Source organism: Megalops cyprinoides, chromosome 19 (assembly GCF_013368585.1).
Source record: "Megalops cyprinoides isolate fMegCyp1 chromosome 19, fMegCyp1.pri, whole genome shotgun sequence".
In the NCBI taxonomy this organism is placed as follows: Eukaryota; Metazoa; Chordata; class Actinopteri; order Elopiformes; family Megalopidae; genus Megalops; species Megalops cyprinoides.
In genome coordinates, this window is record NC_050601.1 from 10,743,601 (window position 1) to 10,766,293 (window position 22,693).

A 22,693-nucleotide genomic window follows, 5' to 3' on the forward strand; every position below is an offset into this window, starting at 1 on the left:
TCAATTATTCAGTGGAGAGAAAACTGGTTATTTTTCTTCACCATTTAGAGGAGAAGACATTGCGTCATTTTAATTATGCCCTTTGTATCTTTGAATTTGCCGTATAATTTTATGCAGAAGTATCTTGCTTCTTGCTGCAATTATTTTGTATGATAAAACTATTGAACCCTTTACACCTATTAATGCATTTTATAACCATTGAAAACCATAATCAGAACCTGAAGTACAGTCTTCTAGTTCTAAAAAAATCCAAACATACCAACATAAGTTATTAAATGAAAAGCTGGGACATTATGGGACATTATGTCGACAATACCTTGTCAGATTGTCACCCATTCAACAGTGAATGCCATTGTTAGTATTTTCTGTTATCGTTATATTAAACTGACACCTTGCTTATATAGTACGTTTCGCATGCATCATGGTGTCAATAATAAATGGTTTTCCTATGTTTTGTTATGCTATCCTATATTGCTGAATGGCATACACATCTAAATTAGGCACAAGACACATTAATATACTCCAAGTATACAATATCATGCACATTTGCACATACTCCTTTCTACCTCATCTTCCCATCTTTTCACTTCTTCCTCTAACATTTCTTCATTTATTGACAGTTTGTAAACCAAACGGGGCATTACTGCCACCTACTGTACGACAGTTTGGATTGGTGTGGATCAGCCAATCCTGTCTAAAAAAGAATATCCAACAGTTTTTGCTGCCTGTAAGCCTTGACAAATTTCAGGTAGCCCCATTGCACACTGTCTTCCCAGTAACCACGCTCAAATTAGAGCGGAGGTGCAAAAAGACATGTAACCAAAACGAGACATAAGATGAGAAAAAGACATTACTATACATACAGACAGATTTACACTTACACACACACACACACACACACACACACAGGAAAGCACTAAGAAAGATCAGTTTCCATTGATATTCCGCTCTTTTGAACGACATGAAAGCATGATGCAGCAGTGTAATTTGATGGAAGAATGCATGCGAGCCTCCGATTACGTTTTAATTCTTCAAGAGTTATGCATAAATGAATTATGCATAAACATTTAACAAAGAATCCCACTTAGAATATAAATTAGTTATAGTATAATATAAATAATAGCATAAATAAATATAAATTAATAGTATAACTTAATTTATCGGCGAAATATAAGGTGGAACGCTCTGCATCTGATGATGCCTACAATATGGTTTTCGAAATGACACGAAGATAGTTCACTCATATGAATCAGATATTTTTTCATGTGGTTGTAGGCACACAGTACGAGTGAAGTTTGAACGACAAGGTGTGATTCCAACTCGAAAGCGCCGGCATACAGTGCGTCAAAATGATATCCTTTGTACCTTGGCCGAAGTAAGGTTGGGGACCACGGTTTATCTGAATTGTTTGTTTGTCCCGCCAGTTGCCCATGCTGCCCCGCTGCAGCGTAGGAGAGTACGAGGAGTGGAGCGGGCCTTCGCGCAGGCGCTTTATATTGTTTTGACTGAAAATGCCGTCGGTTTCGAAAACGGCGGCGAGCGCTTCTCCTCAAACCGAGAAACCGACCCACTATACGTAAGTAAAGAGACTGTTACTGGGAGAAAATCGCTTCTTAAAAATCGATGGTGGTGCGCAGCTGTTCGTTGCAATTTCGAAACGCTGGCAATTTCATCGTCCAGAGCGTGTTAAAATGGTGCTTTTTTCCTTTTGTAAATTCTTACCAATGCACATAGTCTAGCTAGCTATGTAGCGTGGTATCAAACTCGGTAGCTAGTGGTTGGTGGCTTGCTCAATAGCAACTTAATAACTAAAACCCACTAAAACGAAAATAACAATGCTGTTTTGTTTATTTGAACAATTCGGGGCTTGCTTGGTAGCTAACGTTAGCTACCTAGCTATTAGCTGGCTAGCTGAATATGAGAACATTTCATAAATCCTTTACCTAGTTGCCTAAAAGCTGATTCTTGACTAGCTGACTGTATTGTCAGCACAAATCAAAAGAACTAGTTAGTTGTTCATCGCATCTATCTTACAGCTAGTGAGCTTGATTTTTACTTTATTTTTCCGTCTTCCACCTCGGCCCAATTTACTGATCTCTACGCGTCTTTGTTGACGTACGCTCAAGCCGTCAAAATAGCTTCTGCGCCTAAAACTGTGCGTAAGTGCTATGGAAATAGCCAAGTAGCGTGAGTACAAGTAGACTTTTGGCAGCTTGGACTGACATTACTTGAAACAATGAGCAACAGTGAAAATTGGTTGGTTATGTTCAGCAGTTATGTTCTATATTTCACCGTGCGACTGCAAAATTGTTTAATAGTTACATGGCATGATAACTATTAGTCTAGCTACGGGAGGAAGATATCGGAAGAATTAACGTATGATAGCCACCGATAGCTCAGCTATTCCACTGCTAAACTAGCTGGACAGAATGCGATTGATTTAGTAACAGCGAGCCATAAAACAGAAGTCCGACACGACGGAAATGTCAGCGTGTTGAAATCGCTGTAATTGATTTTTGAGTGTGTGAAGATTAGCTACAATAAATGTCTGTGAACCCAAGGTTGAAATGGAATTTTGCTGTTCAATTTAAGATGGTTTTTAAATAACGTTTCCTGACGCTAACGTTACTTTTTTTTCCCTTTGCAGCTATTTAAAGGAGTTTAGGACCGAGCAATGTCCACTGTTTTTGCAACATAAGTGTACCCAACATAGACCTTTCACGTGTTTCCACTGGCATTTCTTAAACCAGCGGAGAAGACGACCGATCAGAAGAAGGGACGGCACGTTTAACTACAGCCCTGATGTTTACTGTACCAAGTACGACGAAACAACAGGCATTTGTCCAGACGGAGATGAGTAAGTTATATACTACAGAGAATTAATTCGCTCATTTAGTCAGTGTTCTTTATATTTTTAAGGATCCTGTTTTGTATACGTGTTTTTGTTAACTACATGTAGCTAGCTGATATTTTCTGCAGAAGTGACAGTGCTTTGACATAAACAAGCTGGCTGGCTAGCTAAATAGAAAATGGAGTGGTGCATACCAAGCAAATATAACTGTGGTGAGAAATTGCTTTCCTGCTTGTACATTGATTGTGTTATATATGCTACGATAGGTAGATTACTAACGCCATCTGTTTTTAACATGTTCTTACGACAACGTGCCTACGTTTTCCGTTCAATGTGTAAGTGATGTTGAGTTGTAGTAAGGTGGTTTGCTGTCCTGTCATTCATTCGAGGTAGCATGCCTTACGTGCCAAGTCAGGCAATACCTAATGGCTATATTCGAATCTTCAACAAAATATCATGGTCTCCATGCAAATATAAATAGCTAAATAGCTTTCGGATACTAGCAAAGACGTGGTGTCAGCGGGCTGCTTGAATGAAGATGCACTAATATTGAAATGTAGTCATTAATGATACTGCTGTGAACGCAGTTTGGTCGATGGTTTTGCACGCGGTGCTGTCGCTGTCTTGTCTATTGTTATAAGGCAGCAGCAGCACGCACGCCCTTTTGTCACGTTTTCACTGCAAGCTGGATGAGGAATTCGCCACATTCGGACTCTTTCATATACGGAACTGTGGTCTGCTTTGAGTTACTCGTCCCCCCATAGCTTTGGCCATTTCGAAAATTTCTGTAGTTAACACGTTTTTCGGATTCGAAGCGAAAGCAGAGCCGTTTAAAACGGGGGAACGTGAAGTGGCTTTGTTTTGCATGGTAGACGCACACACCCCCTTTTTACTTGCTTCTGATTGAGCCTCCCCCGGGCAGAGCATTTCGCTATTGGCCAGTATGTGGAGCGGTTACCATTCCTACAGTGTGTGTAATTAAGATAAGTCCACTGAAATGGGGGCAGTCTTAAGTGTTTGTCGTTACGCTGTTTCCTATGAGCAGTTTTCGAGTTTTTTTTTGTTTGTTTTTTCAAACAACGTGTGTGTGTGTAGGTGTTTAAGTCGTGATTTTTGTTCTTCCAGGTAGTTTATGTTAACGATATGAAAGGTCTTGAACATAAATTTTGTAAGGAAATCTAAACTCCTACCTTTCACAGTTTAATCGGTCCTGCTGTGATAGATTGAATTACGCCCTGTTTTTTAAAACAGCGTAGCTAAGTGCACATTTTTGTGAGGAAGTCAGAATTTGTATGTACTTTTCGGATTTCGGAAGAGAACCCAGACAGCTAGGTTAAAGTCACCTAGACAGTTAATATAATATAGTGTCACTTGGTTTACGCTGTTTCAGTATTTAAATAACGTTTGAGATGCTTGTTTGATTTTATTGTTAAATGACCCTTGAATGTACGAATTGCAGTGCTGTAGTTCTTACCATAGTTTTCGTGAAATGGGAAGAGGCAGTGACATATTGTGATTTATGGCCTTTGCCTATTGTCTTTACACTTAGTCACTTTTAAACATGTAGTTGCAATGATTTTGCAATATGATTTAATGGAAAAAGCTCCTGGCTTTCTCAAGAACAAGCAAATGTAAATATTAAGGGACAAAATTCCACTTTTAAACATGTAGTTGCAATGATTTTGCAATATGATTTAATGGAAAAAGCTCCTGGCTTTCTCAAGAACAAGCAAATGTAAATATTAAGGGACAAAATTCCAAGTGCTGTTAGTTTTCCTCAGTGGTGTATGAAAGAAACAGTGATGAGTTGGTGTATGACATGGTATATACACAAATATTGCATGCTGTCATTAGAACATGTGCACAGTGTAGTATTCACATTATTAAAATTGAACCAATGGCAGATGTATCAACAAAAATAGGCCAAGTCCTAATTTCACTCAGTTATTTTCCTGCTGTGTAAGTAAAGTCAGTCCACTGTTTATATTAATAAAACCATTATTTGAAAATTTATGTTTTCTCTGTATTCAGTTTTGAAGCTGTTTTCCAAGTAAAGATGGGTCTTGAGTGAGACGTTGGAAACAACTATACAGAATCCCCAGGGGTTTACTCATATGTTCTGGAAAACAGTAAGTGAAACGGTTGGGGGTAATTTCAGGAGACTTTCCCAAACGGTGTATGCACTTGGGATGACTCTTTCTTTGGTGGGTAAAACCAATACGTACCGTTTGGACATCAGAAAGACTTGCGAGGTATGAGTAAGGCTTAAAGACTGACTCCAGTCAAAATCTTTCATTTTAACCTGCTTCACAGTTTGGGTAGCTTTGGTATATCCAGGTGTATACACCATGCAGTTAGTATGTCTGAATTTTGGAAATGTGTAAAGCTGGTATTAAACACAGATATTTCACAGGGCATTTGAAAAGTCCACAGGAGTCATTCTTCAAAAGGACTGTAATGACCTCTATACAGTGTCACAGCAATTTCCTCACATGTAATCAAACCCCCTCTGATCTGTATGGAAAATACTTTTCGAAGGGAAATCAAAAATAGACTTTCTGTCACCATCTTGTAAACTGACAGACTACAAGATAGAATTGGCATAATGGATAGATTTTTTTTCATAAGATGTAGTATAGTGTTGTAAAGGTGAATTAGATTGGATTACAACCTATGAACCATATATGCCATATGCTCACATGTAACCTCTATTGTTTCAGCACAAGAAGGGCAGTATAAGATGTAACTTTATTTTTTTGCTCTGCTTTTATGTCATACAGTGCTTTATGTCTACTTTTTGTTTGATTATTGAATGATTCTTTATTCTGTCCATTGTAATGACTCTATCCTCGCACATAGATGATGATTACAGACTTTGATCTATGGTAAAAGGTGCAGTGTTCCTCTTTCAGATTAATTACAGGTAAGTGATTCGCCCCATTGTGTCCTGCGCATCACCTGTAATGTTAATCTGCCATTTTCCTTTGCTCTGGAGGCGTATTTTTTGAGGTCTTCCATGGTATGGAGCGATGGCGGGTTAGACTTCAAAAGGATGAATAAATGAATAAATTAATTATGCATCTGTGTCTAGCTAGAATAGAAAGTATTTAGTTAGCAGAGGTATCAAGGTCAGTTGCATGCAGTGCAGGTAGCATATAATACAGACTTCTCTTCACACTGCAGACACTTGGAACAGGTTCAGACTGAATGCATTGAAGTTTACTGCAACCATTCATCCACCCACTCACCGCCCAATCAGAAAGTGTCTGCTTATGTGATTGAGAGAATGTGTTGAAAGAATGAGGTTTATAAGGTATAAGAGTAACACATGAAGCTTTTCAAACCTGTCTCTGTTCCACGCAAAACCATCTTTTCAGGAGGGCCGGTGGCAACCGGTTTAAGATGCTTTCATGTGTATGGTAATTGAGAAGGGTTTCGCCACTGATCTGGGAATTTACTGGTTGGGGCCGGTTCTTTCCTGTAGGCTGAATGGGGTGTAACGTTGCCAAACACCAATGTGTTGTCTGCTTCTCATGTGACCAACATGAAGAAATGGTTTAAAGAAGTTACATTTCCTCTGTTAGAATAGCCTTTGCATTACTGTCTTCGCTTTAATGCTAATGTCACCAAGATACCTAACCCATATACATCACCCTATACGTTAATATGCATGCATTAAAGGGTCTTCATGTCAGAGATCAGCTTGAGGTCCTAAAGCTGAGAGGATGTATAGTTTAAAGAGTGAGGATACATTGTGCATTTATATTAGAAATGCAGCAGAACTTCTTCAGACTTTAAATGTTTTAGACTAATAAGCATTCTTTCTTCTTAATCCTGTGTGAGCATATAAAGGTAATTCCACCCAAAATGCATTGCTTTATGGGTTATACTAATTTACCTTAATGTTCCCACAGACGTTCTGTGAACCTGTTTCCTGCATCTGTGTCTAGATGTTTGCTTTTTAAAGCCGATTTCTAGGTATTGTCATCTGCACAGGGGCAATGAGAGCTCAGATCTTATCAAGAGGAGCAGGTGGTGTCAAATGGAGAGTGAAGAGAAGCATGTAGCATGCGGTTCAGACTGGTCATGTACACAGTCCCCGTGTAAGTTGCGTTAACGCTTTTGGGGAAGTTCCCCCTGGTCAGCGGGTCATCACAAACATCCATCTAGTAGCCACTTCAGAAAATGGTGTAATAGCCCTCAATTGAACAGACGTGCTCAAAGCCCCTCTGTGCTACAGCCTAGTTTGGTTCATCTCATCCCAGTGAGGCTGTCATGAGGTGTCTTCATTTTTTTCATTTGTTTGTTTTTAGTTTTAGCAGCCCCATGTTGACTAGAAAATATCCACTGTACTGTGTGTGTCTTTTCCTCATGAGAGGGAAGGTGCACTGTGTAACGGGCTGTGAGGCACCAGCACAGACCAGCTGTAGTTTACTTTTAGCCCGCTCACGACAAAGCAGTGGAAAGACATGGCATAAAGTAGTATTTTGGACAGCTGTTTGGACACCCGTGAGAAAAAGGGCAGGCTTATCACATAGACATTTTCCTGTAATAAATTGCTACACACAGGAGATCAGGTAGCCTGCCATGTTTTGTTAGTACAGCCAACAGTATGTTCTCAGCCTGAAGTACTGAAGTAGCCTGGCAGCTTTGATGCACATGAGAGAAGTTGAGTTGAGTACAAAAGAAAATTAAAAAAAAAAAAAAAATTGAGACTGTTTGCACTCTTTTTTCAGTGTCTCAATCCAGTATCATCATCTCAGTGACTTAGGCTACTTCAGTAGATCACCTAATAAGTGCCCATTTGGCATATAGTGGAAAAACAAGGAGTGTGATATTGCCTTTAGGGAGCCAGCCAGCCAGACGGATAGTCATTCAGCGTGTGATTGATGGACCCAGCCGTTTTAAGTTTGCATCGTGACAGCCAGAGCATCTAAACTCACATTGGGGGAAAGACAACTCACTTAGAATTCTATCCTGACACACACCCATTCCTTATTTGCTCACTCTGCTAACTCTTCCCGCCTGTGATGCTGGGTCTTCTAAGGGCCTCTCTGCTCTCTCATTAACCATCTCTTTATAGAACAGCTGACAAGCCTGTGTGCCTCATTCTCAGTGCCTCCTGGGAACCAGAGTTCTAGCTAACGCGCAGCTGTTGTGCTGGAAATAAAATGCCTTTCTAATTCCCATTCCCTAATGGCGCCACGTTTAAAATCAGGTAGAACAGTTGTTCTTCTGACCAGTCTCTGGCCCAGCCTGCATGTAGTGGTAGACTGTTGGTCACTGCCTATGGAGAAAAGAGAGATCTGCACAGACATAAGACAATTTGGGGTAGGAATAGAAGTGAAATCGCAGGCTCAGCTCTAATGAAATCAGTTTGAGTGTTACAAGGGAAAATGTGCACATCCAAAAGAACTACACTTTGGTGAAAGATCATTGCAGAACTTGTCTCTAGCTCTTATTGCTCATTTATGTGAAACAGAACATTGTCCAGTTAATGCATCAGCAGTTGGTGCTTTGTCCATGTATTTGACATGATTTGTCAAACCATTTAGGTGTTTACTTTTCCAGAACCAAGTCTCACAAAGTCAGTGAAACTTGTAGTCAGTTGTAATTATTGCTCTGTAATAAAGACCCATAATTTTTGGGTTTTATCTTTAAAAAAAAAAGTAAATCCAGGAATTAAAAATAAGTACGAAACGGTATTTTTGCACTTATGTTTTTTCCACATGATGATCTAAGACAATGTTGTACCTAGCCAAATTTGGAGGAAGCTCTCTTAGAACCAGCAGGAACATGTGGGATGCAGAATGTAGGCAGTAGCTTAACTCTGTGAAGGGAAGACGGGGTGGCAAATTCTACAGTATTCTAAAGCAGTAATGATGTGACTGTCTGGGGCGGACGTTGCTATTGAAGCACAGAATTTGCAGTAAAACTTAGCCTTTCATCCTTTGAAGGAACACAATCCCTTGCTTTCAAAATATTGTTAAATAGCAGAATTATGCTGGGTAATGTCATTGTGATTGTTTTTGACGCATCACGGCTGTGTGTGAGGGACTGCAGGGTCCTCACCATGGTCTCGTCTTTCTGCATTCTACAGAGAGACTGTGGCAGATGAGCACAAGCTCAAAGGGGTGTTTATGCCTCCATTTACGCTGAAGTCATAATGGAGGTGACGCTGACAGTTAAAACGTGCACACACCTTTAGGCCAACCCCAGCTGGAGGAACATTTTTTAGCGCGTGCTGCAGGAACTCCCTCTCGATTCACTGGAGGGGGAAAGAAAAAAAAAAAAAAGGAGTTTGCTCTTAGTGACAGCCTTCCCCAATGACATCGGCGGCTGTTGCCATAGTAACTGTTCTTGTCTGAATAGGCTGCTGCTGCTGCTGTATGTGTGAAGATTATTGGTCTAAATATATGTTTTCTGCATGAATCGACACGGCAGCTGGAATAGCTTTTCTTATATGTTCTGCTTGTTTTTGTTTAAACCGCATCTCTCTCAGCTCGAAATTAAAGCTTGTGGCATTGCTGGCTCCATACAGCAGAGGATTTGTCACATTCCTTTGACACCCACAGCTGGCACTGGCAGCGTTATTATTGTCATACTTCATTTTCTCATTTGCATATCGAATACCCCGCTGTTTTCCGCCCCCGAGCAAGGATCGAAATCCTACAGCGTTTATGTCTCACGATTTCGCGTCCCGCTTCTGAAAACCAGTCCTGAAGTGTTATTCGCCTACCAGTACTGCTAAGTGTCGTCCCGCTGTCTAAAGATGGATGAATGAAAAACATGCACAAGAGAATGTGTCGGACGCATAGCTGGTTGCACGGATTGGGCTGACAGTATGGAAATTGACAGGCGTTTGTGTGTTGAGGGCTCTTTTGAGACTGATCTCTGCAGGCACAGTGAATCGGGTACCGTAGTCAGCGGAGGTCATGCTGCGTGTGCTGTGTGGTCTCCCTTTTTCTCTGTTTATCGTGATTCTGAGCAGGTGAGGGTTCGGTGATGCAGGCTACTCCAGTGGAGTGGGCGCCACTTGAATCAGTAGCGGTATTGTTTTTCGGCCCTCGATTGTGATGCGCTACAAAGCGCGATGGCCCTGGCCCACCTCCAGGAAAGCCCTGCGGCACGGTGTTAATCCCACTCATTCGGCAGCACTGCACACCGCTGCTTCCAGCAGGCCTGTGTCACACCTCATCAGAGATGTGTTCAGGGACCCGTTCACCCAAACACTGCAGGTTTCTTGAAATGCTGTACTCAGGTGTTTAGAGCACTGCTGTGTGGTAAATGTCCTTTTGTTTTATTTTGAAAACATACGGTAACCTTTTTCAGATGGTGTGTAATGGTAGGGCTTTTTCTTTGATTTTAATTTAAAAAAATGGTAAAATGGCTCAGCCTTTTTCAGATAGGTTGTTAAATGTTCATGGTGATGTATTGTAAATATTTGAAGAATTTGGCTTGTAAGTTTTTGCCATTTCAGTGAACAGAACACAGTACTCTGTGTGTGTGTGTGTGTGTGTGTGTGTGTGTGTGTGTGTGTGTGTGTGTGTGTGTGTGTGTGTGTGTGGGTGGGTTGGATATATAGTAGCAACAATATGTGTGTGTGTGTAATCGTTATTAAAACTATTTCATGATTTCTTTGTCCTGATCTCGCTCTCTGTCTCCCTCTCTCTTTCCCAACTGCACAGTTGTCCGTACCTGCACCGAACCACAGGTGACACAGAGCGGAAATACCATCTGCGCTACTACAAGACTGGCACCTGCATCCACGAGACAGACACCCGCGGGCACTGTGTAAAGAACGGCCTGCACTGTGCCTTCGCACACGGCCCACATGACCTGCGGCCCCCTGTCTATGACATCAGGTACCCCCCCGTTCTCCATGGAGACTCCTGAAGCACACACTCCGCCCACACCTACTGCCCCAGGCCTGCACAGTACCTTCAGTGAATGAAGAATAGAATAGAGAACATTTTTGGTGGACCTTGTCCATGGTATCTGTGAGAGTCTGCAGATTACATGATGCTGTGCATCTTTGGAAAAGGAACAGCAGCGCGCTTAACACGGTGTATATTTGCAGTGTAGCATAGTGGTAAGGAGCAGGGCTCATAACCAAAAGGTTGCTGGTTCGATTCCCTGCTGAGACATTGCAACCGTACCCTTGGGCAAAGTACTTAACCCAGAATTGCCTCAGTAAAATATGCAGCTATATAAATGGATAACATGTAAAAAATGTAACCTATGTAAATTGCTCCGGATAAGAGCATCTTTAATGTAATGCAGGAATGTATATACAGACACTCAGCAAGAATGAAAGCTGTTTAATCTGTTCCGTTTGCTCAGTTGCCTCCGAAGTGCAGGAATCCCCTCACCTTCTCTCATCTTGGCTGGATCTAAAGGGGCATGCATACGCTTTGGCCTCCCAGTAATGATTTATTAATCCTAGAATGCAGTTAAGGGGAGTAATTTTAAAAGCAGAGTGTTCATTTTCCTGTGGGTGTGTGGAGTAATTTGAAATGAGTGCTGTCTTCAGACGTTGCTGTGAGTGTTGACTCGTGGCTGCAGGAAGTGTTGATTCATTGGTAGTCCCTGCAGAAGGATTGTTGCTGGTAAATTATTTCCCTCCCTGGAGCAGTCCTCCTGCTAATGGGAGGCTTTATCTCATTATTTTCTAATTGATTTGTTTTCTACAGAGGCTACAATTAAAGTGCATTGAGGGATTATTCACAGCAGCTTAAGTGCCAAGTGCTAAAACATGGTGTGAAAAAAATTATAGCTGTGCCAAGAGACTTTCATTCAGGCAATACTTTGTCAAAAGGCGTGTTTATTAAATAACTAAGACCGTAATTACTCTGACATTTCTGGTCACACCCTTAAGCAGTAATCTGTATTCATCTCTTATCTATTTTATCTCTTTATTATCTCTGTATTAATAGCCTTTTGAACATATGTGCTGTCTTTATAAGACCACAAATTGCTGTATTTTGTTTCATGATTAGTCATAAAAATGTTTATATCATGTATCAGACATTTTTAGAGTCAGTCAGATTGCTGCACAGTTGTGACTGAAGGGCAATCAGTCATAGTCCAGTAAGAGAGAGAGCTCAGTCTCATGACAATTACAGCAGAAAAAGGAAGTGACAAGTCACAGCAAAACTCAGGGGAATTCCACTCCATTCAAACCCCTGAGGCTCAGCCTGTTGGCTGAGTAAAGGAGTTTTTTTGTGATGTCATTTGTTTAGTAGGCCATTTCATCGGAACAGCTGGTGTTTAGGTGTTAGGTAGTGAATTACCCATCCCATGTAGACAACATATTGGTTTTTTCTGGCTTTCCCCACTGTTGCTGTCATTATTCTACCCGTTTTTTTTTAATACCTGTAAAACCCAGCTCATGGGTCATGGGTTCGACCAATACTTTCAAGATAGTGGGGGTTTCTGCCTGGGATGTTGTCTCATAGCAAGAGATGTACTGAGCAGTTACATGGTATGGTCACTGCACTGGATTTTGCTGAAATTCCTGGCATCTTGTAAAACATTTCTCAGATATAGGTTGTGTCCCAAATAGCATTTCTGCTCACTTGCCCTAAGCACTTTCCCTAAAAATGGTGTTGTCACGTGGTTAAGGGTGTCCCAAATGAGAAAAACCGGCTTTCACTTGGATTGCTCCCTACAACCAAGTGTACATGCATGTTCGCTTCACTTGGAGACCCCAAGATTAATTGGTGTGATACCCCAGGGTACATATTTGTACACACTTCTCTTCTACAATGGCACCATATTTTACCAGATTTTCCACAGATGGTATTGAATTCTACTATATGAATGATTTTTCAACAAGCACAACAAGCAATCACACAATAGTGGCTTGTCAGGCTGAGTGCTTGTTCTGCTGTAAAATTGCAAAGAAATGTTAACAAATGACTTCGGAGTTGGATGTCAATGCTTATCAAGTGGTTATGAATCAAGCAACATTTATCAAGAGTTAGAAAAGCAGCATGTTTTATACCAATCATTAGCCTATTTTTTCAGTAAAGCCAGATACACAAATGACTGCCCTTTGCTACAGTGTATAACTTGCCCACTGATTTCAATCAGTTTTAATCACTGTGAGTGAGAGTCTCACATCAAATAAAAGGTGTGCTCCCTCAGAATTGTTTAGCTGTTATGGACTCCCTTACATGCTCCCAAATAACACCGTTCCCCTCGTGAAGTATGGACTCTTTCCTTACACTTGCTTTGCTCACTTGGTTTGAAACACAGCCATAATGACTTGACAGTTAGGGTTTAACAATACTGCTTTGAGTAATCTATTGCAGTCAGGTAGAATATGATATGAGATCCTAAAGGGAAGGTGAAGAGCAGTAGGATCAGTCTTGAGTTCCTGTGTCATGGGCCTTTCAGGTCGCAGTGTTTTGGCTAAAGCTGTAACAGTATTGTGATCCTTAGGGTCTTTAATGAATGTGTGTTCACAGAGAGATCCAGGCACAGGAGGCTCTTCAGAATGGGCAGCTGGGGGCAGGGGAGGGCATCCCTGACCTGCAGCCTGGAGTGCTCGCCAGCCAGGCCATGATCGAGAAGACCCTCACAGAGGACCCCCGGTGGCAGGGTGAGGCTGTCAGCTCACTTAAATTTAAACTTAAAATATATTCAGCTTCAATTGCATAACTGCTTCCAGCATGGACTGTACATGCAGACAGTAGGTGCTTGCACAGCTAGCTGTGTATTGGATGGATGAGGTGATTATATAATCTGATTTCAAATACAGATATATGTAATAAAGTTGGTCACGTTTGTACGTGCTACCAAAAGTCCGTTTCCCACATCAAAGCAGTTTCAAATGTGTTCAAGGGAAATATTGCCATCTTGTGGGGCAAAGTCAATATGGCAGTTTTATCGTCTTCTTGACATCTATCCTGAAAAAGGGAATTAAGACAATTTAATCAATAACTTTTCTCATGACAAACATAAGCTAAGACCTATTGTTCACTTTTGCACTCTTTGTCTTACACAGACACCAACTTTGTTTTGGCAAACTACAAAACGGATCAGTGCACCAAGCCTCCACGGCTTTGCAGACAGGGCTATGCCTGCCCGCATTACCACAACAGCCGAGACAGGAGGAGGAATCCTCGCAAGTTCAAGTACAGGTAGGAGCATTCACACCTGTACTCAATTAGCACTTGCATACAAACCCAGTCAAAAGTTAGGACACACCTACTCATAGAAGGGCTCGTTTGTACTATTTTCCACATTTTAGAATAATAGTATAGACATCAAAACTATGAAATAACACAAATGGAATTATGCAGTGACCAAAAAAGTGTTAAACAAATCCGAACTATCTTAAATTTTACACTTTTGAAGTACACAAAATAATTTTAAAATTTTTTTAAAGAAATTCATACATAGGCATCAGCTTCACTATTTATATTGTCTAAGAAACAAATTTCAAGCATTTAAGCATACATCTTCAGATCAAAATGTCTTTGAATGGGTGTTTCCCATTATCATAATCAGGTGTGTCCAGACTTTTAGCTGGCTCTGTATGAAGATGATATGTCTGAAAAAAAACTGTGTGAATGTCCAGTTTATTTCATTTTATTTGAGCTTGAATAAATACGCTTGTGTCAGGTCGACGCCGTGCCCCAATGTGAAGCATGGGGATGAATGGGGAGAGCCCTCAAAGTGTGACAGCGGAGACAGCTGCCAATACTGCCACTCCCGCACAGAACAGCAGTTCCACCCCGAGGTGAGTGACACCGGCCTGGCTCTTCCACTGCAGGGTTCGAGTGGGGGGCTGCAGACTCAAAATGCAGGATGATATCTCAGATATTTTTAAAATTGAACAGCTGTACTTTTTATAAGTATCATCAGCAAGCTTTGTTTAAGGTATGTAGTTCTGAAATGTTGACAACCAATACAGTAAAGATTTTTGTAGTTTTTTCTTATGATAGTAGGTGTCTGTCACTTTGAAATGCTTTCCTAATGCTGTCACACCCTTATACAAAGCCCAGAATACAATGCTTTACCTCCCCTTTTCTCTGAAAATTACATTTGCAAATCAGGTTTTCACTCACTTCAAAATGCTCTGGATCACTTTGATACAGAATACATGCTAGGTTGGTTCGTTTGTCATTGTGTGGAATCTGTGATTTTGAGCTGCTCACTGGCATTACCCTTTAACTAACCACCCAGTTGTGTTTTGGTACTTGTAAAATTCTGCTGACTTTTTCTCTTCAGATTTATAAATCCACAAAGTGCAACGACATGAGGCAAACTGGTTACTGTCCGAGGGGTCCCTTCTGCGCATTTGCACATGTGGAACGTAAGTTTCGTCTACACCCAACACCCTTCATTTCCCCTTTTTGCCAATTTCTGGAGCGTTCAGCTCAAAGCCCCTCTGTCAGTGCTGAAAGGAGCCACCTGTGTGTGCTCGGTTTCAGGGATCCCCTCCACAGAGGAGACGATGAACTCGCTGCTCACCGTCATGCACACGGGCTCCCAGTCAAAGCTGGGCAGCCAGCAGTATCCAGAGTGTCCCGCCAGCGAGCTGGGAGGCAATGCAAACCCCATCACCAGCACTGCGAGCAACAACGGCCAAACCGCCAGCGTATGTGTGAGATCCGCCTCCACCTCCTCCCTCTGCCTTTCCCTCCCGTTTCTCTCCCGTTCCTCAAGAGCCCTCTGTGGAGATGTATATATACAGCTCTAGAGATAATGTATTTTGTCAGGCTCAGTGTTGATTGTAGGACCGACCCAGCTGTGACCCTGCAGCCTTTTGCGCTACCTCATACCATTTCTGCACGCGCTCTGTGTCGTTTCCTACCCTGTCGCAGGAAGAGGTGTGCTTCTTTACTGATTTTGATCTTACATTTCTTTCTTCCGAGCTTTATGTTTTTTTTTTTTGTTTGTTTCACATTTCACCTCAGTGTGGTCCTGCTGTTCATGGCAGTCTCTCGACATGCAGTTGCCCCTAATCTCATTTGCATAACTCTGACCAAATTAAACCAGCTGTTCATTAAGTTGAGCATCTTGGGAGATAGCTAGAAATGGCTTGATAGCACCGTGTTCTGTGCCTGTGACAAATATTCACTAATTTCATTCACAGAGCTTGTTGTTTAACAGATATTAATGTTACACCTCTTTAAAACCAACAACATTTCGCAGCTTGAGCAGTCTTCCTAGTGACTGGCTGTACAGAAGGAAGTTAGATAAGCGTGTCTGGCTGGCTCTGAGGCATTAAGATCCTGTGTACTTCTCTCCTTCAGGTTTCATGCTCTAATAGTCCGACTGTAACGTCAAGCTCAGGAAGCAACAGTTCATTGTCCCCAATCGGACCCATCGGCAGGCCCAAAAGCTTTACTAACGGTAGTTTATGTTCAGAGTCCACCACGTCCAGTGTTTCATCTCCAACGTCTAACTATCCCAAAGCGCCGGGGTTTGAGCGTGAGGACCAGGTACATAAAGCCCGCTCTCTTTCTCTCTCCTGCCTGGGAAACCCAGTGCAGCCAGCTGAGAGTAGGGCTTAAACACACTGCTGTGCATGCTCCAACAATTTCAGTTCATTTGCATTTGAAATGATTTAATTGGTTTAATTGATTATGCAGTTCTTTCCTGTTTAATTTTGTTGCGTTTTCTTTTATTTATTTATTTATTTATTTATTTAATTGCATTTATTTTTTGTTAATGAACAGTCATCAGCTAGCTGCCTTCCCTGTGGTCTTGTGTAATAAGCCTATTCAAAGTTCTGTTGTCACAGGAAGTTGGGTTCTTGTTAAAAAGCTGAACTGGGAACCGGTTTTCAGATTTAAATCTTAATCCTAAACTTCACACAGGTTATGGTGAATTACTGACTTACTATGAGTATTAAGCTGATAAAGTGGCAGAATGGCAGGTCTTACATAAATGTGTGCTTCATGTTGTCACATGTGCTTTCATGTCTTGTATTGTAGCGCATTTCAGCAGTGTCTCTGCTGTCTCATTCAGAACTATAGAGTTTTGTTTGCGCTGTTCATTCAGGCTGTTGTTTTTTTTTGCTTTGTCCCAGTCTCTACATCTTTAAAAAGCATAAAACAAAACCAGTTACTAATACGAAGACCTAATAATCAGTTGGCTCATCATGTCTGTCAGATTTGTCATATCAGAGTTCAGTTTGAAATGCATATGCAAACAAAGATCATGTAGAACTTTCCTGTGGTTGACTTTTGATTATCATATGATATTTAAATGTATGGTAAATTGAAATGTATTTCACTGTAAGTGTTGTTTTGTTTGCAAATCCAAAGAACTGAGAGTTATTTCCCTCCTTTTTTACACTCCAGATGTTAGACTGAACGTTTGCTGCATTTTGTTCTCTTAAAGAAGCATATGAGTCTGACATCCATTACACATGTTGTTTGATCAAATGAATCTGTGGTCTGTTTTCAGGCAAAGAACCTGAAGGGATATCCCGTTGATGGTAATCAAAAGTTAATGGACCAAGACAAACAGGTGAGAGATGATAGTACTGAGTTTTTCATATAATAATTCATCTGACTATATGTTTTGTTTTTAAATTCTGTTTTAACACTGCTTTTCACCCTGGGTGCTGTATATCTTGCCTGTTCAATGGAAGCAGAGTCTGACGAGCTGCTCTTGAGGAAGGAGGTGTTACATGGCATTATGTCAAATCACTGTGATTGATGAGTTGCCTTACTTGACTCAAGCTGAGAAAACTGGCCTGTGTGGGTGTCTCTTTGTGCTGCAACTAAATTTTGTTTAGATATTTTTTGCAGGCATGGACTTTAAATATGTATAAGTGAATTTCAGATGAGACTGTAAGCCTGTCTGTGAACATGGCCACTGAGGTTTAAGTCTCAGGACATGCCATAGGTGTTGACATTGTGAATTTTGCTCAGATGTAACTTCACATTGAAACCTTTGGGTCCCTGAGCATAACATATGGTTTGATAAATATTTTATATGGAAAAAAATGACACTGAAAAGGGCCTGCCTTGTTACCCCCATCTATAACTCCTTGTCTAGGGGGTAGCGCCCAGCAGTTATATTTTTATTAAAAAAAATCCCTGTTGACTGTATGTAATGCACACTTAACAGTAAGTGTTTTGTTCTTTGGTTTTCAGACCCTTATCAGTGTATTCTCAGTGACAAACCCTCTGGCGTCCAGCATAACTTCCAGCATAACCTCCAGCCTGGCCTCCAGTATTGGCTCAGACAGCTCGTCACCCACCACCCTGTCAACCATGAATGCAAAAGCCACCCCTTTCTATCCCGGGAGCAACACCGTGGAGTCAGTCATAGGTACGTCCCAACCTGACGTTGAACCGCGCCTAAATACAAACATCGGCGCGGTGCAGTTTCCTGCGTTAGAATGCAGTCGTTTTCCTGTGGAGGAGGAAGGGCCGAAAGCACACGCTCGTTCTCAGACAGACCTCAGCAGACCGCGACGGCTCCCGCTGTGAAGCTGCAGCCGGGGGGCAGCGTGAGGGAGTCTGTGGTGCCTCTGCAGCACTAGGAGGCACCAGCAGCAGTCATGTGACTCCCGCTGCCTGCGACGAGCTGCTGTGTGCGCGAGCAGTCTGAGAGTGAATGGGTGTGTGAGTGTGTGTGTAGGCTCTGAGCAGGCTGCTGCAGACAGTGAGTCAGCACGAGTGCAGACCCGCTCTCTGTGGAGACTCCCAGGTAGGCTGTAATTTTTCCCTCTCCTCCTTTGAGTATGTAAAACAATTAGGCCGTGCCGCGAAGCTCATTAGACAAGCTTTTATGACGGTCTATTCTGCTGATGAGTTCATGAAGCGTGTTGCCTCAGTACTGTTGGCTGCAGTATGTAGCTGCTGGCAATGAGCAAATGTAGATGGTCTTCTAGAGTATATATGCTATTGAGGCTTCAGATTAAAATTGTTGTAGAATATGATGCATCAGTTTTCACTTTGTTAAATGTGGCAGCTGTTTTGGATGGCAGAATACAGTATTTGTTCATTATGATTGCAGTAGGCCTTTTTTTAATTTCAGTCAAATGTCTTACTGTTTTTTTTTTCTTTTTCAGGTTCTGCTCTTGATCTGAATTTCAGTGACATCAATGTTGCTTCTCTTGATAAAGAATTAGAGGAACAAGAAAATAATGGCATTGGTTTAACAAGTAAGAGCATTGTTTTATTGTTGTTATTGGGCAATTGTCAGTGGATGGCTAGCACCTTACATTTCCTTTTGGTAAGTCAGTTTGACAAGATGAATGAGGATAGCATAAGCACAGGTAAATGTTTTGTAAATCACTTGTGTACCAAAGCTGCACTAATGAATCACCTAAAACATAAGTTTGTAAACCAGTAAATGATGTGACTTGTTTGAGCTGCTGTCTGTCTTACTAGTTTGCCTTTTTGGTGCGATAACAGTGAAAATGTACTTTCTTTTATCTCTATTTGAAAAGCATATCAAAGGTGCTGGTAGTTATGTGGCTGGTGACTTTGCATAAATGATCTTGGTAGTTCGAGCAGTTTTGTTTTAATGATTGATAATTCTGAGTCCCTGGCAGTAATGTCCACTTGTGTTAATTTGTTTTTGTGTCCTTCACAAAAAAATGTAGATTACAGAAAATCATTGACTAACAGCATATTTCCCATTGAATTCTAATGCATCCCTAGCATATTCTCTCCAAAACATGATTTTAGGGTATGTCATCAGGAAAACACTTATGGGTTATGGCTATGCTTGTAGAGTATGGATACATTTTTGTGAGGGTATCTTGAGTGAAAAACCAGTTGGCTGACTAAAACTTACCTCCTTATCACCAATTAGACAAACAAGACAGACTGTGTCAGGTTTCAAGATAACATTATTCAGTAACAGAGCTACACGTTTGTTGTTAGCTATGTCTTGAAACAATTGTGGGTTTCATGACACTGTCTTTCTGACTTCTAATGGGCTCATCTAGAAACGGTGCTTGCTCTGGGCACAGGGCGAGCCCTACAGCCCAAGACAACATAGTCTGAGTCAGAGCTGTGTCAGTAGCTAATAGTGACGTGGAGTCTGCTGTGAAGGAACATAACTCGCTTCATTCTGCAAGGGTAGTGTGGGTTTGTGTCAGCCAGGGTTCCTTGTAACACCACTCTTCAGCACCCTCTAGTGACTCTTCAGGCACCTGCAGTTTGTTCAGTTGACATCAGCGACAGATGCATTGATCATTACATTTCATTACAGTGATAAGTGTTCATTCTCTTTTAATGCACTGTGGGTCTTGTAGTGTCAAAATGGCCATTGGCAGCTGTGAATAGTGTATCAGGGGATTGCATCCAGTGATGCTGTTCCTGTAGATGGTGTCACAGCCTTGCATACTTAATTCACATTTGGCACTTCCAAAGTAAGGGTTTAAAAAAAGAGGGAAAAGTTAGAAAAGAGAAAAGTGAAAATAAAATGTTTTGTGTGTGTTCCCCAGATCAGAGGTTGCTAGGAGGATCAGCCCCTGTGAACATCCCCGGCTCTTTGGCACGTTCCTCCTCTCTGCAGTCATCCTCCTCGCTCTCCGCCTCCCCGCTCAGCTCGCTGTCCCAGTCCCTCTCCCAGTCTGTCCTATCAGGGATGGCGCCTCAGCAGTGTCAGCCCCCAGCCCCGCCCACCAAGACAGAGCATGGCCTTCTGGGAACCTCCACCTCCTCCCAGAATTCCTTGGGTAAGGCTGCAGTGAGCATTCCCCTCTCTAAACACATTCAGCAGGAAGCAGTCAGACCATAAATAAGAGAATTTTCTCATCACAAGATCCCGTTTATTTTTAAGATATCTGAAGTGTTTTATTTGTAAATTGTTTTTTGTGCACTTCTTAAAATAATTTATCTTGGTAACCTTGAGGCAATAGAGTGCCATTTTCTGCTAAAATCACATTTTTGGCACAGATTAGTGGGGGGATTAGTGGAAGCAGACACTGTTATTTATTCTATCAGTTTGCAGTGAGCTTTAATTAAGCTGGGGATAACATGTTGTTTGTAGAACACCATCGCTGCATTTGGGAGGTCAGCATCAGGTTTTGCAGGTCTTTCCTCCCCTGCAGGTTTGAATGGGGGCTCTGGCAGTATATGGGACTTTGTGAGCGGCAGCTACTCTCCCAGCCCATCCCCGGTGTTCAGCAGCGTCACCTCCACCACCATGAGCTCCGGCAGCGCAGACCTGGCACGCATGTTCAGGGAGCTGGACGAGGCCAAGAGGAAGATCAAGCAGTGGGAGGAGGCCTGGCAGCAGGTCAAACAGGTCAGTTTGACCTCGTCTGTTTGTGACAGAGTCCATGTGTATTGCCAGCTTACACAGTGTGGTGGAGGTTACCCTGCCATTGTGCCGTTTGAAGTTTGTGTGAACGTAACAACCTCCAGGGAAAGATCTAGAGTTTTATTTGGGCAGCAGTGGAGCATAATGGTAAAGAGCAGGGCTCGTAACCGAAAGGTTGCTGGTTCAATTCTCGGTCAGGGCAATGATGCTGTACCCTTGGGTACTTGGGTACTTCACCCAAAATTGTCTCACTAAATATCCAAGTGTATAAATGGATAATATGTGTAAAAAAAAAAAAAAAAAGCAACCTACGTAAGTTGCTCTGGGTAAAAGTGTCTGCTAAATTGCAGTAATATAATGTTCATTTTTTTTTTGCATCAGGCCTGTGAAGCCTGGCAGAAAGACGCCCAGGACGCGAAAGAACAGGCGAAGTCCGCCGAGGCGGAGCGGCAACTGGCCACCCAGAAGCGCGAGGACACGGAGCGCAAGCTGAAGGAGCTCCAGGAGGACTTCGACACGCTCTGCAGGTCCTCCAGCGTGCCCCTTCTGCGCAGCTATGGAGAGCTGGACCAGCTCCCTCTACCAAAGCTTCACTCCATCCAGAGCCAGCTGCGAACAGACCTAGACCTCATAGACGGGGTAAGAACGACCAGACCTCCGCATTCTCTTTCACAGTTACACACAGCCTAATTCGACACCATGCCATTTTCAACCAGTAATGAAATGAATAGCTACACAGGTTAGAGAAAACACAAATAAGTTCATGAGTTATAATTATCATACTGTTATGTCTGTACAGTAGACATGCGGGTTACATTTAAAATTAGTGAAATTAATTAGTAAATTACTAAAAATTAATTCCAGGGAAGCCGTGTGAAACACGTTGTGCATTGAATGATCTTTGTTCACTTTTTAGAGATGTGACAGATACTAATTCTTCTTTTCTCAACACACAGGTAATATATCAGCTTCAGTCAAAGAAATGTATAGTTTGCCAAAAGCATGATCGTTCCATAGTCCTGCAACCTTGTCAGCATTATGTACTGTGTGAGAACTGCGCACCTAGCAAAACGGAATGCCCTTACTGCAAGACAAAAATACTGAAGTGGTGATGTAGAACTATTCAAGATGGTATTTATGGATTTAGCCCTTTGAAGAACTACTAATACATGCATAATGCTTACAATTTAAGAATGGCAATTTCTCTCTGTCTTTTCAGTATTTCATGTAGTGAATTGATAGTTTGATCAGAAAATAAATAATGGTGTTTGACTGACACATGGGTTGATCCTGGAATTTTCCAAAATAGTTTATTTAATTTTTTTGAATGATGACTTGCATAAAATATTTGAAAAGCATTTAGTTTGCCCCATGACATCTCTGATTTGGTGTACATATATATTGTAGTGTCCCCTTTTGACTGTTAATTATGGTCTCCTTATGAACTTTTAAAAGTATCAGTCAAACATTGTTATTGCTACTAGTTATGTGAAGTTTTTTTCTTTTTTCTTAAAAGCACTTTGTTGACCTGGGAATTTGTTTAAAGGTTACTTTAGAAAATTGCTTTAAGCTGCTTTGTAGTTTCATTTT

At 41.6% G+C, this 22,693-nt stretch overlaps 1 protein-coding gene across 5 annotated transcripts; it reads left to right on the forward strand.

The window, feature by feature from the left end:
- Positions 1 to 1,444: 1,444 nt before the first annotated feature.
- On the forward strand, positions 1,445 to 22,467 carry LOC118794405 (putative E3 ubiquitin-protein ligase UNKL). Of its 5 annotated transcripts, none has more exons than XM_036552652.1 (16): positions 1,445 to 1,576; positions 2,648 to 2,857; positions 10,540 to 10,716; positions 13,324 to 13,457; positions 13,863 to 13,998; positions 14,483 to 14,600; positions 15,092 to 15,176; positions 15,295 to 15,461; positions 16,120 to 16,308; positions 17,279 to 17,341; positions 17,974 to 18,151; positions 18,897 to 18,989; positions 20,283 to 20,516; positions 20,874 to 21,088; positions 21,485 to 21,742; positions 22,060 to 22,467. In XM_036552652.1, the coding sequence occupies exons 1-16, from the start codon at positions 1,512 to 1,514 to the stop codon at positions 22,213 to 22,215; spliced, it is 2,478 nt and encodes an 825-aa protein (XP_036408545.1). In that variant the 5' UTR covers positions 1,445 to 1,511; the 3' UTR covers positions 22,216 to 22,467. The 5 variants fall into 5 exon arrangements, with proteins under 5 accessions (XP_036408545.1, XP_036408546.1, XP_036408548.1 ...); XM_036552653.1 differs by having other exon boundaries at positions 20,892 to 21,088; XM_036552654.1 differs by lacking the exon at positions 1,445 to 1,576 and adding an exon at positions 2,209 to 2,256.
- Positions 22,468 to 22,693: the final 226 nt, after the last annotated feature.